This window comes from Schistocerca americana, chromosome 2, assembly GCF_021461395.2.
Source record: "Schistocerca americana isolate TAMUIC-IGC-003095 chromosome 2, iqSchAmer2.1, whole genome shotgun sequence".
Lineage (NCBI taxonomy): Eukaryota > Metazoa > Arthropoda > Insecta > Orthoptera > Acrididae > Schistocerca > Schistocerca americana.
In genome coordinates, this window is record NC_060120.1 from 181054369 (window position 1) to 181079567 (window position 25199).

General features: G+C 39.8%; 1 protein-coding gene across 4 annotated transcripts in view; it reads left to right on the forward strand.

Annotated features, from left to right (window-relative positions):
* The window catches only part of LOC124595960 (apoptotic chromatin condensation inducer in the nucleus-like), a 102340-nt gene that overhangs the window by 15311 nt on the left and 61830 nt on the right, over positions 1 to 25199 (forward strand). For 2 of the 4 annotated variants that reach the window (XR_006978266.1, XM_047134891.1), the window contains exons 2-7: positions 6699 to 7046; positions 7149 to 7300; positions 8548 to 9726; positions 18921 to 19011; positions 19117 to 19144; positions 20738 to 20853. Coding sequence is in view for 3 of the 4 variants with exons in the window: in XM_047134891.1 (XP_046990847.1) it covers positions 6702 to 7046; positions 7149 to 7300; positions 8548 to 9726; positions 18921 to 19011; positions 19117 to 19144; positions 20738 to 20853 (1911 nt within the window). In the remaining variant the exon portion in view is untranslated. Of the gene's footprint in view, positions 1 to 2251; positions 2299 to 6698; positions 7047 to 7148; positions 7301 to 8547; positions 9727 to 18920; positions 19012 to 19116; positions 19145 to 20737; positions 20854 to 25199 lie in introns of all 4 variants that reach the window. The other 2 variants (XM_047134892.1, XM_047134893.1) reach the window with 2 other exon arrangements.

Genomic DNA, 25199 nt, shown 5'->3' on the forward strand with positions numbered 1-25199 from the left:
TGCACTGCCTTTTTAGCCATTGTCATTTGTTAAGTGGAGCTCCCACACCGCTTTATACATATTGTGCCCAAGTTTTAACTGTCTGCCACATCCTGATGGAATGCCCATTTTTAGCTGTTTACATTCACGCTTGGGTTTGCTGTCAAGAGTTATCGGCTGTTTTAGCAAATGTCACGCGGGCTGTTGACTGCGTTTTACTTTTATCCGTCATAGTAGTATGGCGAAGGCCATTTAATTTTTAGTTCTGGACCTCCGTATCTGTATGGTGTCTTTTGTAACCCTTTCTGCAAGTCCCTGTTTTTAGCTGTTTTATGTCAATTGGGATTGACATATAGTCATTTTTTTTACTCCCTTCGTATTCTATAGTTTTGACTTGGGCACATGACCCCAGTTCTTTTCACGCCCTAAAACAAACCAAACAAACTCACTCCTGCCAGTGTACTCGTAATAGACCCACTGGTAATGTCTCTTGATTTTAGGGAACAAAGGCCCTCCAGCAAATGTATTCTGAAAATGATAGTGCTTTTAGCTCACCCAGTAATTAATAAATGTAAAACGCTACACATCATCGTGTCCAACATAATATTATATCGACCTCCAGAAAGTTTTCATGGGTTGAAACATATATGCAAAATTTATTATAACAAGAAGCAAGACTACTTATGTATGTATGGCCTGTGTACTGTGCGCTCTGCTCCTTTGCTTTATGTGGAATTTAGTGCGTACACTAACCTTAATGCAATAACCAGCACTACTTTGATGCTATTGAGCAAAGCTCTACATATTTATATGGATGGCCCAAGAATCATGTCAGAAGGCAATGTGGCTGTGCTGTTTTATGCCAAAGAACGGGTTACTTTTTGAACTCCTTCCTCAGTCTCTTCTTATACGGAGGAAGCAGTAACAATCACATACGTCACTGTACATCTACATACACACTCTGGAAGCCACCATACAGTGCGTGATGCAATGTACGAAGTACCACTGCTAGTTTTTTTCCTTTCCTGTTCTATTCACATGTAGAACAAGGGAAAAACAGCTGTCCTTATGCCCCCTTATACCTTAATTTCTTGTATCTTACCTTACTGGTTTTTACGTGGAAGGTATGTTGCAGCAGTGAGATCATTCGGCAGTCGGCTTCAAATGCCAGTTCTCTAAATTTTCTCAATAGTGTTTCTCGAAAAGAAATATCACCTCCCCTCTAGGGATTCCTATTTGAGTTTCCAAAGCATCACCATAACACTTGCATGTTGTTCGAATCTACCAGTAACAAATCTAGGTAGCTGCCTGTGAATTTTTTTGATGACTTCCTTTGGTACAACCCAACTTGGATCCCAAACACTTGAGCAGTGCTCAAGAATAGGTCGCAACAGTGTCCAATATGCAGTCTCCTTTACAGATGATGCACACTTTCCTAAAATTCTCCCAGTAAACTGAAGTTGACCATTTGCCTTCTCTACCACAGTCTTTGCATGCTAGTTCCATGTCATATTGCTTGGCAACATTACACACAGATTTTAAATGACATGACAGTGTCAAGTGGACACAACTGGTCCTGTATCCTAACATTAAGGGTTTTTTCTTCATGCTCATCTGCATTCTCACATTTTTCTGTATTTAAAGCCAGCTGTTGTTCATCACACAAAGTAGAAATTTAGTCTTAAGTGATCTTGAATCGTCCTACAGTCACTCATCTTTGACACCTTCCCACACACCACAGACACAACTGCAGATTGCTGCCCACCCTTTCCAGACATTTATCTTTATAGAAGATAATAGCCGTCCTATCACACTTACCTATGCCATTCCTGATGATACCCTTGTCTCTGATGCACGCTCGCTGACAAGGGTAACATATTGGGTTCTATTATTCCAGAAGTCTTCAAGCCGCTCACATGTCTGGGAACTTATTCTGTGTGCCCGTACCTTCATTAACAGTGTGCAGTGGGGCACCATGTCAAATACTTTCAGAAATTTGAAAATATGGAATCTGCCTGTTGCCCTTCATCCATAGTTCACAGTATATCATGTGAGGAAGGGACGAACTGAGCATAACACAAGCAGTGGTTTGTAAAACAGTGATGATTCATGAATATAAGCTTTTTGGTCTCTACAAAATTTATTACATTTAAACTGGAATTGTACTAGAATTCCTCAACAAATCAATGTTAAGGATATTGGTCTGTTATTTTGTAGGACCTTTCTTTTACACTTCTTGTAGACAGAAGTCACCTGTGCTTTTTTTTTCCAGTTGCTTGGGATGCGCTGAGTGGGAAATTTACGAAAAATCCAAGCTAAGTAAGTGGCTAGTACCTTAAAGTACTCTTTGTATAACCAAATTGGGATTCCATCCAGACCTATAAACTTAAGTGGTTTCAACTCTATCAGTTGTTTCTGAATGCCAGGGTTGCTTATTAGTATGTTTCCCATATGGGACTCTATGCCAGGGTCAAACGACGGTATGTTTGTACAATTTTCCTGCAACCATTTCTTAAATGTGAACATTTAAAACTTCGGTTGTTGTTTTGCTATCTTCAACTGCCACATGAGACTGGTCAATGAGTGACTGGAAGGAAGGCTTAGACTAGCTTTAGAGAGCTTACATAGGACCAGATTTTTTTGCTGATATATTACAGTCGTATTTGTTGTATCCCTCAAGCATGAACCAAGTATGCAACAGCCTTTCTTTGTCAGTATTTTCTGCAGTTTGTTGCTAAACTACTGGGGGTTCTTTTCCACCCTTAATCCACTTACTAGGACATATTTGTCCAGAGCATGACTTACAATTTGTTTAAACTTTGCCCATTACTCATCTATGTGGCACAGAAAGTGCTGCCACAGAAACCTTTGGTCGAATTCAAAATCTATGAAACAAGCATTAACGTAATGTAACATCCATCATACTGGAACTAAATGATTGCAGTTCATGTCTGTGTGAGCTGCTAACAACTGCTTATCTGCTCTTTCTAGCAAAAAGACTCTCATAACCACCTTGACTGATTGTTAACTTTTTCAATGACGGTTGCTATGATACACTGTACTATTTAACCCAGAACGATAAAAGACTTGTGATTATTTCTGATTCCAAAAACATTCTTAGTACCATAGAGAACGGGAATTGGCTAACAAAGCAATGAACTTATCAGCGTAGTTCGTGAAATAACAGAATGCTTTCAAATAAAGAAATATATTTATTTACTTTGGATTAAAGCTCGTGCAAGCGTTTTGTATAACAAAACTGTAGACGAGTTGGCCAAGGCAGGTGCTTTTATCTGGAACCTTTTTAGATATCCAGTTACCTTTCACTGCTTTATTACATAGAGTTAAAATGGAAATCAGATTCCATTAGGAAGGGGAATGGAAAATATCATCAGTGAATAAATGAAAATATTATAGTTGGGTACAACCCCATGTATCCTGCATACTGTGGTTTTACGATTTATCTGTACACCACAGAGCTACTTTTACACTGCAAAAGGATGAGATTTAACCAAGGCAGTTCTCTGTATCATTATTTGGTCTACAACTTAGGAATTCAGGCACCTGTGACTGCAGCAACTCTGATGTGAGTGGCGTTAATCATTTAATCTTCACCTGCCAAACATACAATCCACATAGAGAAAAATTCCTCTCAGAAGTTTACAGTCACAGGATTCCATTCCCAACAAATATTACTAGTAATTTGATAAGGAATAATAGAGCAGTGGTTCAATGTCTGACAAAATTAATTTTAGTGAGTAATTTCAAAATCTGACCACAGAACTATGGATAAGGTGCAATCACCATTGTTTATATTTTAAAGAGTAGTGACTTTTTAAACTTTGCTATTTTCCCCTTAGTGCTTAAAAATTAAGTTTTCTATTGTTTACCCAATAGGGAAGAAACAAATTTTAGTTACGTTAATGAAATATGTTCATGTCTAACTTAAATGAAATTCTGATTTTAACTGATAGCGGCTAAGTAGTGTACTCCTGCTGAAGGCAAAACACACACTCTCTCTCTCTCTCTCTCTCTCTCTCTCTCTCTCTCTCTCTAAATCAAGTGCTGTAAATTCGAACATGCCAACCCTGCCTCCTTCAACTTTGCTGTCACTTTCAGTAACACTATGGCTGCAAGATTTGCTGTTGCTTGGTACAGAGAGTTATAGTGTTTTAACGTAAACCTCTCAGCCTTGCTATCATTTTGCTCACTATTTAAAATAAATGATCTTTTCACTGTTATGAAGTGTGCATGGATTCATATTCTTAACATGGCAGAGATGCAAGCCTCAAGAAACAACTAATGGACAAAGTCACTAACAACACTGAAACATTATCAAAACAGAACAAAAGTTTGTGAACTAACAGGACCTCCACAGTAATACACATTTTTGAGTGGGTTTGTTCTTGTTATTTGTACATAGAAAAACATTTAAAATGTGGAAATATCACACTGCAGAGGAAAAAAAGATTTCCCACCATGGAAGCAAGTGTAACTTTGATATAATAAATGCATAAAAAATGTTGTTATAACATTTGTTGCTCTCGCCAGCTGGAATCATCTGCCTTCCAGTCTAACCTAAACCTCAGGCTGCACTTCAGATCAGTCAATGTCACTATCTTCATATTTCAGATAGCTTTTCGATGTGAGATACACACCGACTTTGCCAACTCCCTAGCAAACCCATCACCTTCCAGCTTTATTTAGGCCTTAGACTATGCAACACATCAGTTTGCCACCACAACCACCATTTAAAAAAGTGCAAAGTGGAACATCAGTATTGCAATATTCAATATACTCGCTATATCGGCTACACCTATATTACAGGTCTAGTGTGCAACTTAGTCTAAGATACACTCAATCTAAGGTACCATCCACAATAATTAAAATACATGTTGTTAAAAACCATGAACAAAAGTACAGCTGAATCATAAAAACAAAAATGTGCAAGTGTCAATTGGCCATACACTGCCCAGTAGAAGAAAGCATCCAGCTTGGAATCACAGTCTGACAAGCATATCTAATCTGTTACAGCTTATAGTTAACTGAAGTAAAAGCCTGTTGTCTCAGGAGGAGCTAAATTCCATAGGACTGTTGTGTTGTGTCAAAAGACATAAAACGGAGGTCGCACTTAAAGGTTTTTGGTGTTCCTCTTCTGACATGCTACGTGAGAATGGAATGGTCAGGAAATAGTCTAAAAGTGGCTAGATGTGAATGCTTTACCATATACTTCTGCATGAATTTCAGAGTAATCCTGTAGCTGTGCCTAGTTCGTTAACAAAATTATTTCTGGCACTCAGTCTCTTACGTATGACGTACAAGACCTACAAAAACTTAAAGTCAAACCAAAACAATCTATAATGATTACGGTTTTTGCTGTGTTCCCCCTGTAATTCTTGCCATTCAAAATCCATTACAAGCTTCAGCTTTCCTTAGTACTTTCCACTCTTTCACATGTCTGTCACTCACCTGAACATTTGCTCCTCCCATAGGAAGATTTTAAAACTCCCTGCTTTCAGCTGATTTAACACTGACTGTTGTTGGCTCAACCTCCTTCTTCCTCTCCATAACAGGATTTTGTAAGTTGCTCAGCATCTCAAATGCTACATAACTTACTGCTGAGTTCACCATAATACGGAACTTGACAACTCTTTTCAGATGCAAAATTCCAAGCTTACTGCCAGACTGCTTTTCCATAGTAAGGCCACCCCACTACAAAACTTCAGCTCTGATTTTAACTTTAATTTGCAAGTATATTGTTCATGAGAGAGTTACATTTGTAACTTCTGAATTTGTCTAACTCGGTAACCACTTCAGTATGCTGCCCTTTAGCAACTTAGGAAACTTTTGGAACATATTTTCGTATTGCCGTTGTGGTACAGCCTTGACAGACCAAGTGAGTTGCACAATAACTCGAGATCCTTGCACTTACATTCAAGTGATTCAAATCCCCTTCAGGCCCATTACATCTATGTTTTTCATGGTTTCCCTAAAGAACGTCTACACAAATACCAGTCTGATTCCTTTGGAAAGGAAACAGCCTTTTTCCCCTCAATTTGAGTTTGTGTACCCTCTTAATGACCTGCGGGATATTAAATCCTAGTCTCTCTATCTCTTTCCCAACACCTTCTGGGGAAAATGCTGCAGCTTTTCTGTTAAATTTACCCTCGCAAATTCCATCTCTTAAAAGCATTTTCAACATTTTTTCCAAAAGACTCCCCAGTACTGTTGTACCACAAATCTGATACCAAGAAGTCGACCATTAACTGGCAAAAGCCCCCTACCCAATATACATGATTAAAGGAGTACTCTGATAAAACAAAAGCCTCAGCTACTGTACGCTATATTCATGATATACCAGAATTGAAGCTATATGTGGCGTTATCCTATGCCATGCTGTTTCCTTCTCACAAATGAAAGCAGCAATTGTTGATGACTATACTTTGATGGGGGAAAAAAAATCCATGTATGCTTGTATCTTTTTAATTGCAGTGCTGTCAAACTTAAATGTTAAATCTTAACCTTGATTTTGATATTTATTTCATTGTATATATGCCCCATAGCCTCTGCTTTCTCCTTCAGAATGTTGTGCTTATTAACCTTACTGTTATGTCTGTGATTGATATAATTCAAAAAATTCAGTCCTGCAGATTGTTCACTTGTTATTATTAGATATATGTATAAAATTATAATGTGTTCTAACTTAACACTTTAATTAGGAAATGAGAAGGAAAAGTGACAAGCTGAAGGAAAAAGATAGAGAGAGTCCAGAAAAGAAAACAGTCCGGCGCTCATCTCGGAGGCATTCTAAGAGGAGAAAACACTCCCATTCCTCTTCACCAGAAGCGGAAGACTCTGGTGCAGATGATAGTGAGTCTCAATGCAGGAGTAGATCATTGAAACCAGATGAGAAACAAGAGGATAATACAGTTTCTAATGAATTAAATGAAACAATTAAGTCTGGCCAAAAGAAGACGGATCCAGGCAAAAATACAGAAAAAAACTTGACAGGCTGTGAAGAGGATTGGAAAGAAGACACTGCATTTTGGTCCGAAGACAACCCACAGGTTTGTGAGAACATAAATTCACATGTTCAGTTAATAATGCAGCAACAATAATTGAATTTTGGATTAAGGAGGTATGACTGAACATTACATTGCCTTTTGCAGGGATTGCTTCCTAAAGAGACTACAGAACCAATTCAGAAAAAGTTACCCACCACAGAAGTGATGGACACAGATGAAGGTTCACAGTCTCAGCAGTCTCTGCCTGAGACTGGGAGAGGTGTTGTTTTAGAACCAAAGACAAGAAGAACAAAACGGTAAACATGTTCAATTGAAATGAGGAATTCACTGTAAAAATTTTGACATAACAGTAGTAATAACAAAAACATTTTAGCTGCCTCTACAAGGAAGCTTGTTGTTGGCATCCATTCTGATATTTTTGATATGCGTGCTCTTGCTCAACACTGTGGGAATGGAGATATTTTCAGTTACACAGAAATGTACCTGAAATAGTGAGCAGTATTCTACTGCATTGATGTGTGTCATCACACCATTCATTCTGGAATATCCAAGGACAGTACATGCTTCAAGGTCAAATATCAACCACCTCACTTTAGCTCAGCAGTTCGTCATCGTCAACGAGCTATTCGTGACCCCAACATTGCTCTTGTGAAGAAAAGTAATTTCACAAAGTCCTTGGTGATTTCTGTTTTGTGGGATTAGGCTGTGGTAGCTTACGTAGGCCACGGCCTTAGGCCCATTAAAAATGTATGGGCAGAAACAGCACAGACCGTGTGAGAAAACTGGGAAAGGGTTGATGAAAATTAGAGATTCTTTGCACACCTAACTGAGTGCCTTCCACTGAGGATGCCGATGTTCACTGAAATGTAAGGTCTTCAGACAGATATTAAGTGGTGAAGAAACACACACTCCGCCCATTTGAGGTCCAGAATAAATATGAGGAACCAATAACTGTTCATTTTGTGAAATAAATTAATGCAGTAAAACAAAAAATATTCCTGAAGATAGGATTCAGTCCGAATTGTGCTATCTCGCATCCATATCTAATGACCTAGTTGTCAGTGGGATGTTAAACCCTAATCTTAGTTTCTTCTTGCAGTTATCAGATTGTCAACTATGTCTCTAAACTTCAGAATTATTACACACAGTTTTGTGATATTCAGCTATTTCTTATTATTGTTCTACTTGTTACTCCACCTCACAATTTCAAGTGCCTTTTCCATGAGTAAAATCCTAAGAATGGCACAGAGCAGATTTTCTCATGTTCTTGGAGGATGCGAGCTGAATGGCAGAGAGAGATAACTCTGTCAGTGACACTCGCAATTACATGTATTATTTACTTTTGTGAACAGTACTGCACACTGTGTAATACAGTTGATTCGTGCATAAACTGACTATAACAATTCTAATTTCTGCCACTGCCACTTTTTATGAAGTCACATGCACCTATGCACTTTTATTGTAATAAATTTAGGATTGAAAGTTTTACACATATCTAATTTTTGCCAGGTTCTGTGCTATGATTGTAAATTTTTTTTTGCAGGATACGTAGAAGGTCTACTGCCAGTGGCTGTGAGGATGGAGAACCTGCTGCAGACAGAGCAACATGTGACGAAATTGCAGCCAGTTCTGCAGTTGAGAGTGAAGAACAGAGAGGAAGAACTGAAAGTGAATCTGACAATGGGACTGAAGTGACAGTTAGTAAAAGGGATAGAGTGGCTTCAGACTGTGCTCAGGGAAGTAATGTGTCAGAAGCAAAGGGGAGTGAAGTTAAATTGAATGAGAACTCTAGTGAACAGGGTAGAAGAAATTCCGTGGACAATAGATCAGAGCAGGAAGATCCTGCTGAAGAGAAACTATCTGTTGGATTAAATTCTGAGGTAGTAAAAAAAGAAAAAACTATAGAAGAAAAGATTGCAGATATGTGCAATGATTCTTCGTGTGATAAGTCAGAAACAGACTGCGACAACAACTCTCGGAAAGATATTTCTGAGGGCATGACTAAAGAAAAGGTATTGGAACTTCTAGGTGATGACAGTTCTGCAGTGCAAAGCAGTTTGAAGTTAGAAAGTGACAGAGAAACATCAGATGAAAGTACTGTACAACAAGATGCAATCAAAGATGACAGTAGTGCATCACGAGCGTCTTCAGAGACACCTTCCAAGGAAAGTGCTGTTCCAAGGAGACGCAGCAGCAGTGATTCGGCAGATTTTCAGTCAAATAGGGAGGAGGGTGGACGTGACTCATCAGAAGGAGTGAAAATGGAATTGTCTGATGAAAAAAATGCTCTTCTTAAGGAAACTGTCTCATCATCTGATAAACAGCAGCCTGAGGCAGACGATTCTGCCAAGGAAACCGACTCGGTGCATGAGAAAAACTCACAGAAGACTGATAAGCATGTGGAGAAGCTCCATGAGGCAGGTAATTCATCTGCAAAAAATGAGAGTGGCTCATCTGATCAACCGAAAACAGAAGAGGTGAAAGTGAAACCAAAGAGAATAAAATTGTGTCGGACAAGTAGAGATACGAACAGCTACAGTGCAGCCAGTAAAGACACCAGAAGCCACAGCCCTGATTCACACGAGAACCAAAGGCCTGTAAAGTTGAACAGGAAAAGCCGTAGTCCAGAGCCATCACAGAAGAGTCGCAGAAGGGAAAGTGACTCACAAGAACCTCGCAGTCCGGGTCAACGTTACGAAAGAATTATTTTAAGGAGATCATTGTAAGTTTACCATCACCAGTCAATTTGGGAACAGATGTGATTATACTGTTTTCTGATTTATTTTAAGCTGTTTAAGTTATTGTCGCTCATTTCACGTTTAGAGGTCTCGTTAACAATGTAGGAGAAGATAGATTGCTACCTACCATAAGGGTGACATGTTTGCAAACTTGCAGACAGGCACAATTAAAAGACGCTTAAACAAAACTTACAACCACAGCCCTCATCAGCAAAAGAGAAGCACCCACCATTCAGACACACAAGCAAGCACAGCTCATGTACAAGGTTGCCAGTTCCTGCAGCTCGGGCCAAATGCAACTGTTGTATGGGATGGAAGCAGCAATCTGGAAGGGGCAGGGAATGGGAAGGGATAGTAGTGTATGAGTTGGGAGGAAAGAGGAACACTGTCTGGTGGTGTGTGCAGGGGCTAGAATGCCAACAGGCAAAGCTTCAGAATTTTGTGTGCTGGGAGGTGGGGGGAAAAGGAAAGGAGCAGGGTAAAGATGCAGAGGGCAACAAACAAAGAGGTTGGAGACAAGAGTGGGGAGGAAGTGACATGACAGAAGGGATGGAAACTGCTGGCTGGAGGGTATGGGGACCGTATGTTGAGGCCGGGATTAATGCGGCAGCAGAGAATGTGTTGTAAGGATAACCCCCACCTGCACAGAGGATACAGATGGCTCAGGTAGTGAAGCAGCCATTGAAATCCAGTATATTATGTTCAGATGCATGTTGTGCCACAGGGTGGTCTACGTTGCTCATGGCTACAGATTGGCAGTGCTCGTTCTTCCTGGTGGACAGCTGGTTATTAATCATGCCAATATAAAAAGCTGTGCAGTGATTGCAGCAGACCTGGTAAACGACATGGCTGCTTTCATGGGTGGCTCAGCCCCTGATGGTGTAGGATAAACCTGTGGCAGGACTGGAATAGGAAGTGTTAGGTTGGTGGGCTGGCAGGTCTTCCAGTTAGGTCTTCCACAGGGATATGATTCTTGTGACATGGGGCTGGGAGCGAATGTGGTATAGAGATAGACTAGAGTGTTTAGGAGGTTAGGTGGGCAACAGAACACCACTTTAGGAGGGGTGGTAAGGATCTCAGGTAGGATGTCCCTCATTTCAGGGCATGACGATAAGTACTCAAAAGGCATGGCGATGGATGTGGTTAAGTTGTTCAAGTCATGGGTGGTACTGGGTGAGGAAGGTGGGTCACTCTTTTATGTCTGGTTCTTGTGGGTAAGGGGAGGATTAGGAATTTAAGGGAAAATGGCATGGGAGATTTGTTTGCGGACTAGGTCTGGGGGATAGTAACTGTCTTTGAAGCCCTTGGTGAGACCCTCAGATTGCTGGGCAAGGGAGTTCTTGTCACTGCAGATACTCCATCCCCGCATGGCCAGGCTTTGTGGGAAGGAGTTTTTGGTGTGACAGGGATAACAGCTGTCAAAATGCAGGTACTCTTAGTGGTAGGTGGGTTTAATGTGGACAGAGATGCAGATGGAGCCATCAGACAGGGCTCTCCAACATCTACAATCTAACTGCCAACATCAAAGTACCAATGACATTTTGTCATTTACACTCCACAACCCCAACCCCTTTACCTCCTGGATCCCTGCTCACCACAGTTGACACCACATCCCTGTTACCACACCTCCCCCCAGGGGGCTCGTTACTCTTTGGTTCTTGGCTACCACCACGAGGCCCCAGCCTTTGCAGCATCTTTTCCCTTCTGCATTGCATGTGTATCCTCTTGCTATTCTTTTTCGCCTCCCTTGGGGAACATGTCTGGGGTGTTATTGGGAATGTTCCACATTGTCCGTTGCTAACATAAGAACAGTCTCTCCACTTTTTTTTCTCGTGCCCTTTTCCTTTCTTCATTCACCTTCTCATATCCTTCCTCCGCTTCGGCATTTGAGGCTCCTCATTTTCTTCTTCTTCTTCTTCTTCTTCTTCTTCTTCTTCCCTGTGCTGCACTCCTGAACGCAGGCCCATGTGTCTGACAGGTGACTGGGTAAGGCGTAATTCCCAGCACTGCATTGACAGGTACGGTTCGCACATAGCCCCTAGTACAGGCCAGGCCCAGAGAGGGGTGATTGCCTGAGCTGCTACCTTCCCAAATTGCCGATTGGTCCGTCAGTCAGGTGTTTGGGGGTTGTGACCTGAGACGTGAAGAGTGACCTACGATGGGTGCACCCCCTTGTGAAGGGGGCCTCCAGTTGGAAGGAGCACACCATTGGAGACAATGCAATCGTGGGGCATTTTCTTGCCATGAACCAATTGTCTTCACAATTAATATCTATGAAATGTAAACAGAATGAGGCTAATGTTTCAAAGACCCTTCCAGCTGCACCACGGTTCTTTGTGGTTTCAAGTACTGAAGACTGTCAGTCCTTCGCAACAGTAAATCCGTTTATTATTCAGAAAGGTGTTGTTGCAATTGCCGTCCCTATGAAATCATGCTCTCGTTTACAGAATGACGCTTTGCTTTTGGAGGCTACTACTCGAGCACAACTGTTTACCTCTTTACTTCTCCTCAGCTGCCGCGTTTGCGCCAAGACCCATAGAATTTTGAGCTCTTCCCGAGGTGTTATTTACACTAGGCTGCTCGACAGTCTTACAGACGCCGAATTCCAAACATACCTCTCCTATCGGCGTGTTATTGCCGTCCATCGGGTGGTGAAAAAGGTAGATGCCTCCTTAGTGCCCACACGCACTCTTTTGCTCATCTTTGATAGAGTGGTGTTTCCATCCAAGATCAAAGCAGGCTATGAAGTTATCACAGTCCAACCATACATTCCGAACCCCATGCACTGCAACCAGTGTCATCGTTTCAACCACACTAGTGTCTTGTCGACACCTGGTGAAATGTGTTACCCGTGGTATGGATGTGCATGAGGGCGATTGTCGGCCTCCTTCTCACCCCTGTATCAACTGCAATGGCGACTCCTGCCTCCTCTCGAAATTGTTCCGTGTATCTTGATTGAGCGGGCTATCCGGGAAATTCGGGTAAAGGAAAAAGTGCCATACCCAATCGCCGCAAGTTATTGGCTAGTCGCAAACCCTGCATTCTACTGTCTGTTCTTGCTACATCTCACTTCATGAAGGACATGGCCATGCAGACATGACCTCAAATTCTGCTCTGAGGTTGTGAAATCGCCTAGTGTCATGGTAGCATCACCATCCCTTCATCCAGCTGTGCAAGAAGCCATCGGACTTTCACCTCATGGGGCGAAGTTATCAGCTACACAACTGGCAGGCCGGAAAGGACAGAAGCAATACTCCCGTGAAGACTTCCTACATCCCTCCAGCCAACCAACCAACCTGACTCTTCCTCTGCTAACCGGAAGTTTGTTATTGGCATTGTTTTGGTCTGAGCTTTACGTGAGTCTTCACAACTGGGTTAGGAAGATGTGGGCCAGCCACAGATCTAATACTGTTCTTGGGCATGGCATTAATGGTGGTGCAGTACCCTGTAATGCAACATTCTACTGCCAGTGGTTGACTAAGTTGCTATATGCTGTAGAACAATCCATCATTTCCACAGCCAGACATGTGATGGGAGTCTACCACACATCTGGTCAGGGGAATATAAATAGTCCCTACTTGTCCAGTAGCAGCATTCCTTTGGCACATTCCTTTGCCTGACACTTCGGCCAGTATCTGGGAAGTCCCGAGTTAAAACGTGGGGCACCTGCATATTTCAATCAGTCGCCGGAGGCCACAGGCCTACACCAGCCTTGGTCCTGTAGCATGACACTGTTGCACCATAAGCCATTGTGGCAAGGAAAAGGATCATTGTGGCCAACAAACTACAAAGCCAACACCTATAAACAACCATCTTTTTCCTTATTGTGCTCTCCAAAACCACTAAATCCCCTTTCATCACTTGAACTATACATCCAGCTCTTCAATCTGAGAAATTTGACAGCGTTTGCCCAACCCTATTGTAAGCAAAGTAAAACCAATGTTGTGGGGTGGCCAGTTCTGACTGTAGAGTTGCATGTACAGGAAACTCTGGTATTGGTTTTCCAGCGCAATGACAAGTCTGGGGTCAAGAATTCTTTTTCGACAGGAACATTATTCATTATTCGATGCCTCCCACACAATACTTTGACAAATGCAGCTCATATGCTGATCATGGTTAGTACGCAGTGCGTTGAAATCCCAAGCAGCGGAAATCTGAGGCAACAGATGATGTCATTGTACATACTTGTCAACGATGTAGCGTGTTGACTCTCACCTCACAATGCCAATGGCTGGTGTAGGCCACAATCCACAACAGCTGGAAGAAAATTGTAGGCACAACCCATGTTGCACATGGGACTCCAGAGGCTGATCTGTGTATATGTACATATTCCACTAGCCACTGTATAGTACCACATACCACCACCAGTCTTTTCTTTCCTATTCCACTCACAAATGGAGCGAGGGAAAAATGACTGTCAACATGCCAAATGTTCATCGGCAGCAGTAGAATTGTTCTGCAGTCAGTGGCAAATCCCTGTTCTCTAGACTTTCTCAACTGTGTTTCACAAAAGAAAGCTTGTGTTTCCTCCAAGGATTCGCAATTGAGTTCGTTAAGCATCTCCTTAATGCTCATGTGTTGATCAAACCTACCGATAACAAATGTTACAGCATTATTCTCAATTGCTTTGATATCTTCCTTTAAAGTGGCCTGGTGGGGATCCCGAACACATCAGCGATTCTCAAGAATGGGTCTCACAAATGTTCCATATGTGGTCTCCTGTACAAATGATCTACACTATCCTTAAATTCTCCCAATAAAAAGATAGCATGAAGCATCACATCAGTAATGCTGTATTCTTCCATTACAGGATTCTTTTTTCTACTCACCTGTGTTAGCTTACATTTTCTACATTTAGACTAATCTGCCCTTCATCATACCAAATAGAAATTCTGTCAGTTATCCTGTACCCTACTACAGTCACTCAGTGGCGATACTTTACCCATATGTTACATCATCATCAGCAGACAATCACAGATTGCTGCTCATCCTATATGTCAGATCATTTATGTACATGGAGAATAAGAGTGGTCTATCCCACTTTCCTGGGACATTCTTGAACATACTGTTTTTCTCTGCTGAATACTCGCCATCGTGGACATCATATCCTTCTGTTACTTGAGAAGTTTTCAAACCACTAGCACATCTTGGATCTTAGTTCGTATGCTCAATACGCATTAAGTGTCTGCAGATGGGCATCGTGTCAAATGCTTTTCAGGTGTCTAGGAATATGGAATCTGCCTATTGTCCTTCATCCTTGGTTTGCAAGATATTGTGCAAGAAAAGGGGATGTTTGGTTTACATGCTAATTTGTGGACAGAAGCTTAGATGTCTCAAGAAAATTTATTATTTTTGGACTTAGAGTATGTTGAAGAATTCTGGAACATACTGATCTAAAAGATATGAGCCTGTAATTTTGCGGGTCCATTCTTTTACCCTTCTGTATAGAAGTCACCTGCACTTTTTTTCCAGTCACTCGGGACTTTATGCTGGGTAAGAGATTCATTACAAATGCGAGCTAAGTAAGGGACCAATGCCATAGAGTACTTGTTCTCCATATTTGAGACTGTGCAATGGTCAAATGATGGTATGTTTGTATGATCCTTCTATGTGAATGATTTTTCAAACGTCAGATTAAAACTTCAGTTTTCTTTTTGCTGTTGTCCATTCCCACACCAGAATGGATGACGAGTTACTGGACAGAAACCTTCAAATGGCTTAGTGATTTCATATAGGACCAGAATTTTCTCAGGTTCTTGGCTAAACACTTCACAAAGGTACGACAGTGAAAGTTGTTTGGTTTGCACATTGATCTTTTTCCAGATTCAAAAATTTGTACCAACTTCTGCCTTTTGACATTTACACATTCTTTTTTTACCTGAGACTGCAAAACACTGTGCTTACTCAATTTTATTACTAAACCATGGTGGGTCTTTTCCACCCTTCACCCACTTACTTGGCTCATACTTCTCCAGAGTGCAATTTACAATCAATTTAAATTTGCCATTAATTCTTGTACATTCACTATCGTGGAACTAAATGATATCTATTCTCTGTCTAAGTAGGATGCTAACTATTCCTTATCTGCTCTTTCCAGCATAAGTACTGTCCTAGCTTTAGTGGCAGATTTATTAACTTTAGTAAGCATCATCACAATATCATGATCACTAATCATGTGTCTATGGTGACACAGTCGGTAAGGTCAGGTCTGTCTGGCTGTAAGGTCTGAATTATTTCAGTTTTGCGTGGGCTATAGAATTTACTGCTAAAGACATTTTTGGGAAACATGTTTAGAACTACTTCACAAGACTGTCTGGCCATACCACCTGCAGTGAATCCATGGACATCCCAGTCTATACTTCATAAAATTATTTAATTGGATAGATAACAGATCTACTTGTCAGTCACAACAGTGTTATGTGTGTGTGTGTTCTGCCGATGCTTGGTGAGTAGATTTTTTTTATCCGCCCAATTAAATGATTTTATCAATAGTTGATTGCTTTTGTTGTTGCATACCTGGTAGGTTAATGTCAATTCCAACAAATATTGCATGATCAGGGCATTTCTGCACTACTGAACATAACTTTCTTTGAATGTCTCTGCAAGTCCATCTTTATGCAGAAGGTTGCTTGCTTGACATTGGCTGTTCAATATAGAATGTCAGAACAGCTTCAGTGGTCTAAATTTCCTGTTGTCATTTTACTTGAACCACTTTCAACACTACATTACACCATCTTCAGGCCCCTGTGTGAGGACAACAATGATAACAGTGTGTGAAATCTATAACAGAAAGGGTGATGTAAGTATTATATACAGTGGCAATAGTTAGTAACATATAACGATATCAATCTGTACAGGGAGTAACATCAAAATTAAAGGTAAATTAAGGAATAAAATACTACAATAACTGGAAATTCAGAGGGCTGAACGTATTTTAATTAGACATTTTTTAAATAGAGTTGGCCGATAAAAATGATTAACTTAAGTCATTCTAGGTCAGTTATTCATGAACAGATATCTTAACAGTTAGAATCAATTTCAACCTCTATAGAGACAATATTTTTGTTGACTGCAATGAATATTCCCCCTCCTATGGCATCTAACCAGTCTTTACGATGTGCATTTGGTGGACAATCTTGCCTCAGCAGATCCTATATGAAGTCCAGAATTGTCGGCGCTGGTTGGAGACTCACAGATCTGTTCCACCCAGTCACTGACACTGCTCGTTGAGGCTGGAGTAGCTTAGCTGTAAAATCAACAGAGACTGGACCAGTCAAATGCACAACGTCAAAGGAATGCTTTTATTGGTGAGCTGGAAGCATTCCTACCCTCTACAACCATATGTGTAGGCTCCCATCGTGCACTCAGCTGTTAGAACCCCATGTTGTGCTACACAACATAGCAGCCCAGTCAACCTACAGCAGCAGAATGCCGCATTATAGGGTACTGCACCAGCACTGTTGTAGTGCCCGGCTGCCGAATATACGTATTCGTCCGTACTCTGCAAACCACCGTTAGGTGCAAGGCAGAGGGTAAGTCCCATTGTACCAGTTATTAGGGTTTACGTTTGGAGTGCAGGAATGATGATTGTTTGAATGCCTCTGTGCGTGCAGTAATTATTGTAATTTTATTGTCATGTTGCTTATGTAAGCAATACATAGGGGATTGTAGTATATTCTTAGAATCATCATTTAAAGCCACTTCATGAAACTATGTTAATGGACTTTCTCGGGATAGTTTATATTTATCGTCAAGAGCCTTCCAGTTCAGTTTCTTCAATATCTTTGTGACACACTGCCATGGATCAAAAGAACCTGTGACCATTCTGTATATGTTCAGTATCCCCTGTTAGTCTTATTCGGTAAGGGTCCCACACACTTGAGCAGTATTTCAGAACTGGTCGCATGAGTGATTTGTAAGCAATCTTCTTTATACACTGATTGCACTTCCCCATTATTCCAGCAGTAAGCGGAAGTGCACCACCTGCCTTACCTACAACTGAGCCTATGTGATCATTCCCTTTCATATCCCTACAATGTTGTTACATCCACATATCTGAACGAGGTGGCCAATTCCAACAGTGGCTCATTGATACTGTAGTCATAGTATTCTGTGCTCATTTGTTTGATGATGTGCACAGTTACATTTCTGGACAATTAAACGAAGTTGCCAATCTTTGCTCCACTTGGTGAAACCTTATCTTAGAGTTCTGATTGCAGCTTCTTTCAGATAGTACTTCATTATAGATAACTGCATCATCTGCAAAAACCCTGATTTTACTATTAACAACATCTGTGAGATCATTAATGCACCACAAGGCAAGGGTCCGAACACATTTCCCTGGGGCACACCCGAAGTATTTCTACATCTCTTGATGACTCTCCATCGAAGATAACATGTTGTGTTCTCCCTACCAAAAAGTCCTCAATCCAGTCACAAATTTCACTTGACACCCCTTATGATCTGAGTCAAATGCTTTTCAGAAATTAAGAAATACTACATCTACCTAACTGCCTTGATTAATCCGTCGGGAACCACCCCACATAAACGATGTTCACTTGCAAAGGTCTATCCGAAGTTCAGGCCACAACAGTATCATTTGATTGATACGTAATATCTGTTGAGATTTTGATGACATGTGAACCCTCAATTGCCTACACTATTCAAGAGTGGAGCAGTCAATAAATAATCTGAAAATGGTTTTGTGAACACACTGCCAGACACTTAAATATAAATTGCTGAGTAGTTGTAGATGCAGGAAGAACTACTACTCTTTTATGAATGCAACATTTGCTCCATATTTGATTCAGTATCTATTGTACTAAGTAAAACTGCAAGGTAAATTCAGAAACATTAAAAAGGGGAAGGAAATGGTTCATGCCTAGTCAGTTTTTTCCCCGCCGTGTGCAAGAAATGGTGTATTGCATAAACTAATAATAGAATATGATGCTTTGTATGGTTTTCCAATATCGTACTTTAGCTGCTATAGAGAAGTAGGACATCATCTGCTTTGTGGCAATTAATTGTTTGTTTGACCTTTATTACAGGCGTACCATGTGGTGCGCTTCTGGATATTTCTCTGTGAGGGTGTCTGCATGTGAAGTATCTCTATTTGTTATCCAGTCTCATCACACATTTCATTTTATATAACTACTATTATTGTTGTTATTATTTGCAGTTCAGAAAAATCTGTTTCAAGAATTGAAGGGGACACAGGAACCGTTTCCCGTGCCAAAACTGATATTGCAACAGATTGCAAGGATAATAAGGTAATCAAAGTGTTACTTGTTCCCTCAGTACCACTTCAGCTGATGTTTTGAGTTGAAGCCATTCAATGCTTTTATTATAAATACATCTTTTTAATTTTGTTTCAGGAGAATGAGAAGCTGGTCTCAAATAAAGGTGAGTGGGTGTACCAGCAAAACAAGCAAGAACTACAACATTTAGAGTTTAATTGTCAATATGTTCTACTTAATTGTTGATATTTTCTACATTTTGAAACTGTTTTGAAGCTGTTCTCTTTTTAGTAACTATTATTTTGCAAAAATATTTCGATCTTTCCTGAATTGGTCATGTGTTTTAAAAACGATAGCATTTACGTATTTGTATTTCTTACTGTGTAAAATCCAGGATGGAATGTAACAATATTCTGAAGAGGATAATTGCTACCCACAATACAGTGGAGATGCTGAGTTGCAGATAGTCACAAAATAAGCTTGTGGCAACAAGGCCTCACACACACACACACACACACACACACACACACACACATGACTGCAGTCTCTGAAGCCATGCCGAAAGCTTATTTTGTGAGTCTTTTTGTTGTGCCTATCTGCAACTCAGCATCTCCGTTTTCAGAATATTGTACTTCTTACTTGATACATTATCCATTTACTTAAAGCCTTACTTGATACATTATCCATTTACTTAAAGCTACATTTCAAAACACTATAAAAGTTCCAAATACCGGATAAATTTAAATGTGAAACAAATGTGCTTTTGTACAATTATTCATCCAAGTTTCACTGATGTTGATTTGAATTTATTAGTGTTTTTGCATCGTGTGTCTTGCCACATTCCAGTGCACCAATCATGCACTCCTTTTAAAGTAAGACCTGCTATGTACTCCCAAACATTATATAATTACAAAACATTCGTACAGGCATTTACGTTCCAGTGTCCATTGTTTTATGATATGTTTCATATTTGGTTGTGTGTGTATGATTGATAAATGCATTGGTCATCATCAAGTTCCATGTAATGTGAAATGTAAACAAATACAAGAACAGTATTATAAATGAATGAAGCAACAGCAGAAACTGAAGAAATTTGTTTTTCATTTGACCTCGTATTCAGGAAGTAAAATACAGTTTGAGCTACAATGCATTGATTAAATGTTGGGGAAAAAAGGGTAGACTGTGAAGACCAAATGCAGTGCCTGTCTGACAGCCGAACAGTTGTTGCAATGTGGGGTTTTCAGTTTGTGGTGTTCATTGTCATACTTAATCTTAGCCTTCATGATGTAGATTTCATTATGCTGCTCCCCTCGCACACAGCCTTACCCCATATTCACCACCTCTCCTGCATGATTTGTAAAACTCACATAGTCTGTGTTGTTTGTGTGTAACATATTTAAATGATGTAGAACAATGGTGGAAATTAGCAGTTCAGTTTAAATAGCTTTTCTACCATATGTTTCATAAAATACTGTAAAATATAATATTTCTTATTCTAGATCGTGATCTTTCTTTCAATTATCCTTTGTGGTTTCTATTTTTCAACCTTATTCATGATGGGATGGATTTGTAATTCCAGATCTCATTATGTAAACATTTATTATTAATCTTTATTTCTACTTTCTTGAAATGGTGAGTCACTCTAATGGAATGAATTTAATTGGTCCTTTTATTCTTGATGGCATCATTTTTTAGTCAGAAATGCGATGTGTTATCTTTTAATTATATTTTTCCAACAAAATTTTATGATTTCACCCAGCAGATGCAGCAGAAGCAGCAGCAGGCAGCATTTCTCGAAAAAGGCGTTGGGGTGCAAGTAAGACAAGCCGAGCCAATAAGAAGCCTGTACTTTCAATCTCATCAGATTCTCTCAAGGTAAATATTGTCTATACCTACAAGGAAGTATGCTGTAGTAGTCCGACATAGATGGCTAGGACCAGGCAGGCAGAAGCAGGGATGGTTGTTGCACTATTGCCTATTGGCAACAATTTCTGCTGTGCACTGAGATGTAACAAAATGTATAAATGGACAGCAGCTTTCTCCTTCCAGTTTGATGAAGCCATGTATTGTGTAATTGATCTGACCCACTTGCTCATGTAGTGTGTTACAATCAAAGACGGTGACTACTTGTTTAAAGTCTATCTAGAACAATTCGCTATATAACTCACTGTGGTCCTGTTTAAAGTTCATTATGACAATGATTTCAAAAGAAAGCTATGGCACTTGTATTGATTATCAGAGTCTACATCACAACAGATGCAAATGAATAATTTATCTGTTGATTGTTTACATAATACTGTCATCTGAATTAAAAGTGGAAACATGCATACACAAAAATCAGCAAAAAGTATTTTTGCTATTCAAGTAATATATGTTATATTCCATCTTTTGAGACGGTAATAAGTCTTATTTAGACAAAACAATTTTTGCTTTATTTCAAAACATCTTCAGCAGTCACACAAAAATTTGGTTTTTCTTACAAATCTGTTTGTCGGTACTGTAAGCAGTGCCTGTGTTTTACATTACTACAATGAAACAGTTCTAAATTACGATTAATACTCACAATGTACTTTTTCATACTGCATTCCTAATGGTCTCCCACATATTTCTAAAAGATTGCACTTCACTGACACTGGATATACATACATTTTCATGTTGTGTGGAGGCATGTACACCACATGTAGTTGGTTTTTCTGTTGCTTTATGTGATTATCATTTGTCTTGTTATCTGTGGTTGGGGAGAGAGAGAGAGAGTGCACATGTACATAGGTTTCAATATTTTGGTGTGGGTGTATATGTGAGATTCATGTTCTAACTTCAGTGCGTACACATTATTACATTGTTTTAGGTACTTTACTGCAATAGTGGGAGGGGGGGGGGGGCTCCTGAGTGGGTATGCTGACTATTTTGGGTGATACTGTCTTTTTGGTGGCTAGATGGAGTTTTATTTATCTGCTATATGTTTCAGGTGTTACTGAGGGAGTTAGATTAGGAAATGAGACACTTAATGTAGTAAACCAGTTTTGCTATTTGAGCAGCAAAATAACTGATGTGTATGGAGTGTAGGTCTGTATGAAATGAAACATGGACAATAAACAGTTTAGACAAGGAAAGACTAGAGGCTTTTGAAATGTGCTACGGAAGTATGTTGAATTTTAAATGGATAGATCATCTAACTAAAGAAAAGCTACTGAGTAGAATTGGGGAGAAAGAAATTTGTGGCACAACATGACTAGAAGTTGAGATCTATTGATAAGGACACATTGTGAGACATCAAGGGATCACCAGTGTAGCATTGGAGTGAAACGGGGGGTGGGATCATAGAGGGAGACCATTAGGTGAATGCAGTAAGCAGAAGGATGTAGGTTGCAATAGTTATTTGGAGATGAAGAGGCTTGTACAAGATAGACCAGCATGGAAAGCTAAATCAAACCAGTCTTTCGACTGAAGACCACAACAAAAACAACTTGTTTTATTTAAATAACTGATGATTGTTTGGTCGTTTAGCATGTCATTCTTTCTGTGATTGGCTATCGAGTTTGGAAGTTTTCTTACAGTGTCAGGTGATGTTTTTTGTTGCTTAGTCAGTACTACATTCATATTTGCTTCTATTGTGGTTGGTGGAAATGTTGAGTGGCTGGTATCATACTTCCAATTTTTTTTTTTTTTTTTTTTTTTTTTTTTTTTTCAAATTGCCTGCTGGTCTGTCCTAAGTATAAAGCATCCCAGCTGTTGCACTTGAGTTGGTATATGTCAGATTTCTGATATTCCAAATTCTGTTTGTTGGATATGAAAGTAATCAGATTCAGCAACAAAAAACATTTCGTGACACTACAAGAAAATTTCGAGATTCAATGGGCATTCACAGAAAAGAAACACATAATAAACAACCAAACACCAGCACCCAAACATCATTTAAACTAATCAAACATAGCAGAGAAATAACAATCCTCCTAGCTACCGCAGAAATAGTGTCACAAGAAAACAGTCAACATACCCACTCAGGATCATCCACTACCCTGTAGTAAAGCAGCTTTAACCCTTTTAGTGCCAGACATTTTCTCAAACGATCATGTTAAAAGTGCCATGCGATTTTACAGTAAAATGCAGACCTCTGCCATACTTGCAATAAAATCGAAACTAATGCATAAAGGAATGTAATTTTTTTTTAATTTTTAGGGAATGCTGCTGGCTACAGTAATATGTGCAATACACATTATCAAAGAACATATTTTCAGAGAAAAAAAATATTTTCATGATGGGGTTTATCGAAAAAAATTAAAACTTTGATTTCAGTTTACTCTGAGACCCATCAAATGATGATACTCAAAAATTTCAGGTATATATAGAATTTCTGTAGTTTCCTTAACAAAAACACCATAAAGGAATACAAAATTTTTTTATTTCACTAAGGAAAAAATCAAAAAGAACATAACATTACAAAAAAAATTGTTTTGCTCTGAACGTGTTCTCAGTTCTTCAGTCATAAATCACTGACAAATGTGAAGTTGCAGTTATGACAACTACTTGCACACATGCTGACCAACACATGAAGGATGCAGTCCTTTCTTGCAACAAACACATACTGTTCGTGAATGCCGCTTCTTATCCTTCGTAGAACAAACACTACAGTAGCGTTCCTTTCTCCCTGGAAGAGTCTCTACACCATATACTGTTGGAGCAGGTACATTTATATCTATTGCACTTGTGGTTGCAGTCCTTGCCTGAAACCACTGTTTAGAAAGTTTGCAAATGACTATGCTGTTAAACTTCAGCCGTGTCAGTGGTTTGTCGCTGGGGTTTAGGCTTTCCTTATACAAAACATATGCATTCAGCAACATCCTGGCAATTATGCTGAACACTACCTTCTTCCACATCTTGACAGTCCTTCTCTCATCTAAATAGCAGTATGCCATCATATCAGATGAGTCAATGCCACCCATATACTTATTATATTCAAAAATAACATCCGGTTTCTTGACCGACTGTCTATTGCGAATTGTCTTTTCTGATGATGTAGCAGACGATGATGTACTCACAAGGAGGACTGGATTTCTCTGTGATTTCTTCTGTCTGAAGCCACAGAGAAGTATAAAAGATTTCTTGAAAAACTTTAGCTGACCTACAGCATAATTCGACAGAAGACCACGTGGCAGGAATTTTCTGTTTCTTCTAATTGTTCCCGTTAGATAAGTGCCAACTGAATACAGCTTTCCTGCCAGAGGAATAGATGTAAAAAAGTTATCGCAAAACACATGGTAACCTTTTTGCATGTAGCTCCCAAGAGCTAGTAGTTTCATGATGACTACATATCCCAGGCCATTCTCTTTTATTTCGTTTTTGTCATCATCACTTTTTGCACCACGGTATGCATAAAACCCTAGGCAGTAATTTACGACTGAATCACACAGCATCCAAAATTTGACTCCCCATCTGTGATGATGTTTATTGGGAAGGTACTGGATTAGCTGTGAGTGCACCTTTGTCCCAACAAGACTTTCATCGACACTCAGTTGCTGGTGTGGAGTGTAGTAGCGACGGAAAGCATTGTTGGCAATATCCACCAACACTTGAAACTTGGCTGTTGGATCATATAATGGGTGACCAGGAGGGTGAAGTTTCGAGTTGTCTACAAAATGGAAAAACCGCAGCAACAACTGAAACCTGTTACATGAAAACATTTGTGAAAACCACGGTGTCAACAGGTTTGCATCAGTTGACCAATAACTAAAAATCGTCGGTTTTTTTTATCAGTCCCATATTCAAAATTACTGCTACAAAAGCCCTCATTTCTGTTTGATTCTCGAATTTGGCGATAAATGCGTTGACTGAATCACCTGGCGAGCGTATCTGTTAGTCTCTGTCACCATAATCGTAAAAAGCTGCAGTGAGAAGAACAAATTGAAAAAATCAATTGGTGTGGCGTTTGCTGGTATATGTTTAGGGCCTGGTACGTCTGCATACACAAAGCTTGGAGGAGGTGGATTATCGGATGCCTCATCCATTACTTCAACAAAAGTATTTGCACTGCAATTTAGTTGTGTTTGGTCGTCGTCGTCGTCATTTGCTGACGCACAATCGTCACTTGAAGAAAACGACGAGTCCTCTTCTCCACCTGACATCTCATAATCTGATTCACATTCTGCAAATCCTGCAAATTCATCTTCACTTCCACTACTTATCATATTATTGTCTAAATCACTTGTATCGAACCGCAACTT